The sequence below is a fragment of the Rissa tridactyla genome, chromosome Z, assembly GCF_028500815.1.
Source record: "Rissa tridactyla isolate bRisTri1 chromosome Z, bRisTri1.patW.cur.20221130, whole genome shotgun sequence".
In the NCBI taxonomy this organism is placed as follows: domain Eukaryota; kingdom Metazoa; phylum Chordata; class Aves; order Charadriiformes; family Laridae; genus Rissa; species Rissa tridactyla.
This window is the reverse complement of record NC_071497.1, coordinates 87,694,605-87,702,204: the sequence shown is the minus strand read 5'-3', so window position 1 is coordinate 87,702,204 and position 7,600 is coordinate 87,694,605. Positions and strand designations below refer to the sequence as shown.

The 7,600-nt window shown below is 50.8% G+C and overlaps 1 protein-coding gene across 1 annotated transcript; it reads right to left on the bottom strand.

Annotated features, from left to right (window-relative positions):
• Positions 1–863: 863 nt before the first annotated feature.
• Positions 864–5,092, bottom strand: LOC128902970 (gastrin-releasing peptide-like). The gene is made up of 3 exons (XM_054186765.1): positions 4,942–5,092; positions 3,596–3,846; positions 864–917 (listed from the first exon to the last, which is right to left on the bottom strand). Exons 1-3 carry the CDS (start codon positions 5,090–5,092, stop codon positions 864–866), a joined length of 456 nt encoding a protein of 151 aa, XP_054042740.1.
• Positions 5,093–7,600: the final 2,508 nt, after the last annotated feature.

Genomic DNA, 7,600 nt, shown 5'->3' with positions numbered 1-7,600 from the left:
ATCTCATCCTCACCGTCTGGTCTGCCGGTGCTCTCCTTGGAGGAAGGGTGGCAGCACCATCTCTCCTGTCATGGCCGCTGATGGTGTGGCTGCCCAGGCCAGAGAACTACAGGTGAGCAAGAAGCACTGCTCAGTGCGCTGTGCCCCACAAAAGATGTCGCCAGCTCGTTCTCCTGGGAGGCAACATTCTTCCTGTGGTCCCGTGTGGCCACACAATGGGTACCGGACCTGCTCACATGCGGTCAGGAGTGTGGTGCGGGCACATCGCTCAGAGGCAGAGCATCTCTCAGGGGTCTCCAGGCTGCCTGCCGGTGGAAGGGCATCACCTGCCCCGTCCTTGTCCCACTGACACCTCGGGAGGGCAGCGGCAGCTTGCCTCTGCTGAAAAAACACTACGGACCGGGGAGCGATTCAAGAAAGAGAAGAGCTTCAGTGGAAAATTAATCATTCTGTGTTTTCTTTGTTATTAGCTGTGGCACAGCCAATTTCCATTTTATTGACTCAAATAAAAGTATAAACACAGCCTTTTTACTGGTACTATTTATTGCGAATGTTGAAATGTCATGTAGTTTTGAACTAAGATGAACTGATTAGATAGGTAAGTCATATAATTAATTGGAAGACCCTTCCATGACAATTATATATATCAAAGCCATTCAAGTGAGAAAAATGCAACCTTGAAAATGAAGTAAAGAGTTTAGTCATTGCTGAAACATACAAGAATATGTGTATTTAGATATTTTACACAAGGGAAATCTTGTTTACAGAAAAGAGACCTTGTTGATTATCTGATACAATCAAGTGCTTGTGAAATAGTCTCTTACAGAAAGTATTCAATTTCTTCAAGATTTAGAGACCTTCTTTCAGCTTGGAGTGCTCTCTTTCGCATTCACAACTTGAAGCAGATAGTCCATCATCTGATAAAAAGAGAAAAATATTATTTATACTCCGGTCCTGAAAAAAGTAATTCACTAAGTTAATAATCCTAATGTATATCTCCTCTGTGTATTCACATAACAAACACATTCCTAATAACCTTTCCAAAACAGACCTCATTTGTCTTGGTTAGCGTAACAACCAGCTGCCAAAGGACGAGGAAAGTCATTCTCCCAAATAATTCTGGCTGCCATCTCATTTATATAGTGGCTCATTAGTGTTAAAAAGCCAAGTCATAGAACCAATTTAAAGCTTATTTTCCAACTTACTTTTACACTTAGGCCAACTTGCAGGAGAGATTTCCTTTCTGACCCTTAACTACTTTAATTGTAATTTAGTCACGGAATAAAGAGCAGGCAAGACCTTCATTTGCCTGTTGTTAACCGAAAACAGAGGAAAATAACTCAAGTGCACCACCCTAAGCCTGATTCCCAGAACTATTCTGCTCACGGCTTTGGCTGTTTTGGCTATTTGTGAGCTGCGGCACTTTCCCTACTCCGGGTGACTTTCAGAAAGAATTTTCTTATTCTTGAGAAGAAACGTACAACACAGCGTGAGCATTCATGGTGAATAATGCACTGGGTGAATCTGAGCTAATAAGCAAGACCTTGAACCGAGTTACCTGAAGTGCGTATCCAGCCCTATTTACTTCCGCAGCCTTTAGCTTTGGGGATTTAAAATTCAAATTTTAAATTAAAGGTCATTGATGCTCTTGTATCACTGCGCACGTGTATGACTGAATTTCATATATATATACCAGGATTCCACCTTTATAAATAAACAAGGCATCCTTTATTAAAAATAACGATTATCATTCTTTAAATGTTTAGGAAACAGTCACAGGCCTCAAAACCCACAAAGCACATTCCCTTCCATCTTCAGGTCCTCTCCACCCGAAGGCAGATCTCAAAAAGAAACACAGCGTAACTTTCAGGTGCTGGGTTTTTACTCGCTGAAGCCAAAGGAAAAGCAAAGCGTCGTATCTTATCTGGGCTGCAGATAACCGCGTATCTGGGTCCAACAGCAGGAAAGGTCACATATTACTTTCACGCTTATGTTTTACTTCAAGATGTAGGCAAAATAACTGCTAACTGCTGGGAATCAAAGGTTCTGTGATAAAATGAGGTTCTGCAAGTTGTCATATATCTTGGTCACATGAAAGACACAATTTTTTTATCAATCATTGCAGAAATCCATACATTTAAGGCAATAACCTTACCATTCCATGTGTATATTCAATGTCTGACCACAAAAATGTGGATATTAATTTAGGGTAAAAGTACACGCATATGGATATGATTCAACTTACTGGAGGCAACTTTCAGCCTTCGTGAGTACTATTTATTACCAGATACTTTTAGAAGTCAAAATATTTCCCTCTTTCCACGGCATAATGGAATTTGTTCATCTGATTTGATTACAAAGCTGCACACTGCAGAGCCGAAGATGAGATAAATAGTTTTCTTTTTAGGTAGTATTAATCACAGTTATTATAAGCAACACTGTCGTAAAGCCATCGCCAGAAAGAAACCCCCGGGCGGCGTTCATATCAGTGGTGTAAGAGACTTAAATCATGGCTTAATTTAACGGGTAATTCAAGTCAAAACCAAAGCATGCACTGACTTCACTGCACCAGGATTTCAGGAGGAATACTGGGCTGAAGTTAGCCCGGGAACATTAATTACACCGTACTGCAGTAAAATATAGGAAGAAAAAAAATCTTCCCGTTAATGTCTTTAAGGGGGTGTATTAACCTTTTTATTCTATTTCAATGCCACCCAAAAGAATTCTGCAGCTCCATCAATATTACTGCACTTGGTGCATTATAAGGAAAGTTTTCTAGTAAATTCTGCAATTTACATTACGTCATTTAGACCCTGATTGCTTTCTGTAAAAGCTCACTGATACCCTTCCCAGTGCATTTCATGGGATTTTCCGAAAGAGTCGGGGCGAATCTGTTGTTACCTTGTGACACAGTGCTGATAGGTACGCTACCCCAAGGAAAGAAGAGGTGGATCCTAGGCACACATTATAGTGCATCGGTAGCCACAGGCTCGTTTTGCAAGCCCGCAAAGGACCACAGCAGTGGCCAGCACCACCCGCTGCGGGGGAAAGGCTTGTGTGAGGCAAAGACCCAGCTGGGAACAGGAGAAACTCTCCGACCGGCCGCTCTGTCCGCTGGCGGGCAACCTCACAGGCCAGGCAAGGAAATGACAGCCAGAACGGCCACCGAGGGTGACAGTCATCACGGTGTGGCTTTATACACAATTTGCCTTCTTCCCGCCCCCGGGACTCACACCTGCTTTTCACACCGGCTTGTTTCTCCTGGGTTTACACAGAACTGGGTGCCCAACGCGCTCATCTGAGCGTGAAGTGCTGGGAAAGAGAAGAGTGGAACCACTGAGCCACTTGGAGGGAATGCAGACACTAAAACCTGCTTAACCCTTGCTGAGCTTTTGCCCGGTACCAAATTAATTCATAAAAAGTACCGTCTGTGAGTGACAATCTGTAATCAAGAGCAGAGTCTTACTTCACTGAATGCGCAAGATGCATTTTTGCTACTTTTCTGGACAATTCACAAATTAGAGGAAGCTGGTATGTTACTGTAAAACAAAATTTGAATATATGGAGGTATTTTTACAGGTTTTATCTTACTTACATCTTTCCAGCTGCTATTGTCATCTGTCTCCCATGTGTTCCTGGTATACCAGGGAAGCCCCCCTTTTAAAAAGTGAGCACTTTTATTTTCATTCCCTTCCAGCAGCCGTAGCAAATATTTTGAGATTTCTTCCCACTGCAGGTAGTCTTCCAGCTGCTTGATATTTTCAGGTAATGCTGAAAGCGGGGTCTTGTTTTCTTCTTCATAAACATAAGGAAAATCTCCAGTGCTCTTTTTCCCCATTAAGTGTCCTGTAAGAACAATGGCGGTAGCATGAAGTTAACCAAAGCAGGTACAGATTTGGTTGTTTGACAGCAGCTGGAAGTTGTTATTGACTGACACTATGGAGAGAAGGGAAGGGGTTGGATGATGCCGAACTGGGAGCGCAGCTGGGACCAGAGATTTTGTCACAGTGTCACACACAATTAATTTCCTCTGACTCTACATTGTCAGAGAAAATGCTGCTGAGAACAGGACAGAGATAACCGAGCGTTTTGCCAGGGGAGGCACCTATTAGGATTTGCTGGAATAAGAAATGGAATGAGAAGCGGTAGGTTTTAGACTTTCCTTGCCTTGACACGGGATGCGGGAGCCGTAGTGCCAGCCTGTGTTCCAGCGCCTTTCGAGGGGCTAAACTGGAGCCACTTGGGATATACCGTGTCTTATGGTCACCAGAACGAAATCATAGCCGGATTTAGGCTGCAACGGAGGCTTCCGGGAAGGGGAAGGAGAGAGGCAGCACCGGAGGAGCCTCCTCCGTCCATCTGAGCGCCCCAAGATGCTGACTGCATCCCCCCGGGCGGCCGTCGGCCTTGGGTTCGGGTTCCTGCATCGCTGACGGGAGGTCGCGGTAGGAAGCGACCGCCGAAAAAACACGCCAAGGGGAGCGGGGGAAAGCGGTCGCCCCGGCGCTGCCGGTCCCCGGGGAGCGCCCCGCCACCGCCGGCCGGTGCCGGGGACGACCGTCAGGGACGCGCTGCGGCGGCTCCGGGGCGCACGGAGGGACGGGACCCGCGGCGCGGAGCCAAGCGGCACCGGCGGGGAGACCGGCAGCGGGAGGCGACCGGGACCGGCGGGGAGACCGGCACCGGGAGATGAACGGCACCGGCGGGGCGACCAGCATCGGAGGCGACCAGGACCGGCAGGGCGACCGGGACCGGCAGGCAGCTCCGCCGGCAGCCCGGCGCGGCGACGGCGGGGAAAAGTCGCAACCCTTCCCTGTCCCCGGACTGTCCCCGGGGGCACGGAGAGCCGTCGGGGCGAGGCGCTGCCGGGACCGGTCGAAGCGCGGGGGAGTGACCGGAGCGGCGGCGGAGCGTCCATCCGCGGCCGGGACGGCGACTTACCCACAGCCCAGTGGCTACCGCGGGGGTAGATCTTGGTGAGCCCGGGGGACCCGCCGGGCTGCAGCGGGGCCGCGCCGCCCTGAGCCGCCAGCAGCGCCAGCGCCAGCAGCGGCAAAGCTCCGGGACGCCGGGGGCCACCGCCTCCGCCCATCCTACCGCTGCCGGTACCGCCGCCGGTGCCGCCCCTCCGGCTCCGTCTGGGCGAAGCGCTGCCCGCTGCCGCCCCCCCATTTATACGGAGCCGGGACCGGGAGAGAGCGGAGCTCCGGCGCCTGACGCCTCCTCACGGGGACGGGGATGCGGCCGCCCCCGGCCCCCCCGTGGGTGGCTACCGGTAGCCCTCCTCCCCCCGCCCGCCTCCTCTCTCCCGGCGGGGGGGTGGTGACCCCGGGGCTCAGCCCTCCGAGGCGTCGGGCTGCCCTAGACCAGGTTGCTCCAAGCCCCGTCCAGCCTGGCCTTGAACCCCTCCAGGGATGGGGCAGCCACAGCTTCTCTGGGCAACCTGGGCCTGGGGCTCACCGCCCTCACAGCAAAGAATTTCTTCCCAATATCCCATCTAAATCTCCCCTCTTCCAGTTTAAAACCATTCCCCTCATCCCATGGCTCCCCTCCCTGCTCCAGAGTCCCTCCCCAGCTCTCCTGGAGCCCCTTGAGGGACTGGAAGGGGCTGGAAGGTCTCCCCAGAGCCTTCTCTTCTCCAGGCTGAACCCCCCCAGCTCTCCCAGCCTGTCCTCCCAGCAGAGGGGCTCCAGCCCTCCCAGCATCTCCGGGGCCTCCTCTGGCCCCGCTCCAACAGGCCCATGTCCGTCCTGTGCTGAGGGCTCCAGAGCTGGACACAGTGCTCTAGGTGGGGTCTCACCAGAGCAGAGTGGGGGGGCTCTGGTAAGTGTGTGGGGGGCTCTGAGGTGGCCTAGGTGGCTGTGAGGGACGACCGAGATGGGACGGATGCTGCTGGTGCCCAGTACGACCCATCCTCACCTTGTCAGGGGTCAAAACCAGCCCCAGCCACGGCACAGGCGGTGACAGAGAGGGACGTCCCTGCTGCGGGAGCCTGCGGTTTGCGAGGGCACACGGGGGGCTTTGACTAATGTGGAGGAGGTGGGTGAGGGAATGCTGATGACACCGTGCGGTTTTCACCCTCACCATGTGTGTCCTCCTGCTAAGCTTTACTGGGTAAAAACTACTGCCACGAACTGCTGGACCAGGGAGCCAGGGTGTCGTGGTTACACTTCTGTTACAGGAACTATTTTTCTGAAGAAGAAGTTTCTGTTCAAATGCATCTCTCTTCTTTACAGAAAGCATGAAAATGTTCACAGAACTGGTTTGCTGCTCCAGACTAAAATGACCAAACAGGTTGAAAAATTTTTTACAAGAGCTCGTGGAAAAAAGATGCTCCAGCATTTTTTAAGAGGGAGGAATGGCTGTAAAATGACCAAACTCAAACCAACATCACTTGAAGTTCATTGAAATAGAGCTCTTGTGCAAAGCGTTTCTTTTAGTTTCCAATATCATGTACATTTACTGTCACAGGTGACAGTGAGGTGACTCACTGATTTACAGGATTTTCTTCTTTCCTTGCACAGAGACCCTGTAATCTTTCTGGTGCTCTAAGGCACCTGGAACTGGCCAACTTTGTAATCATTAATGGATGAGAAGATTTCCATCCTGAAGAGGCAGTGCCGAGGAAAGGATGGGTGAATCACCGAAGGAGACGATATACAACTGTAAAGGCCACGTAGAGGCGGAACGCTTAAATGCATACTCAACTTCAGGCGTAAGTGGCTCAGTGAAGTGAGGGTGGGTGAGCAGCGCAGGGATGTCGCGTCCTGATGGGCCGATTGTCCCAGAGGGGGACGACAGAGACAGGGATGGAAGAAGTCATGTGGAACTGGTGCAGCTTGTGTGATGGCTTTGCTGCCTGGAGAACCGTGCCAGGAAGCAGGAGGCACAGTAACCGAGATGACTGTGAGGAACTTGCCAGATCCTTCAGCGAACCCCGCACGACTGGAACTGAACTGTGCCCAATGGAAACTACCGTGGATGTGAATTAACATAATTACCGGGCAGACTATCTAGTACAATCATGTTTGAAGGCAATTGTGTATCCGTACGAGCTAAATTGTTCCCTTGTTTAGTCTTAGTTTATTGCATCTTCTTTTACTGATTAATGTGATTCATTCTTTTATTTGGGTTATTAATTATGCATTCTTGTTCAATTTACAATAGTATTCTCATGCCTCAATCAGGGGTTTCGCTGAGCAGCCCGCAGACCGACCACACGTGCTCTCTGCGGAGCAATGGCTCATCAAACACAATATTCCCATCCCTGGGAAACTCTGATTGTTCCCTGCCATTCAAGACAGGAAATTGAAAAATTCAGGAAGCCGCCTGTTTTCAGACCTAGTGGCCCAGACTAAAAACGGGAAGCCCTGGGACTGTCCTTCCCTCCCCAGGCTGCTGTGTCGGACCCATCCCAGCCCTCCCCGGTGGCCTCGTGGATGGCGGTGACACGCAGTGCGTCTGCAGGTGACCTGGGCTCCAGTCGTGGTCTTTCCAGAAGCCACCGACACGGGTCCCCCAGACCCTGCTCCACCAGACCGGGGGGAGTCATCAGCAGGTCATCTCCCTGAAACCGCCACATTTGCACAAATTAACTTGG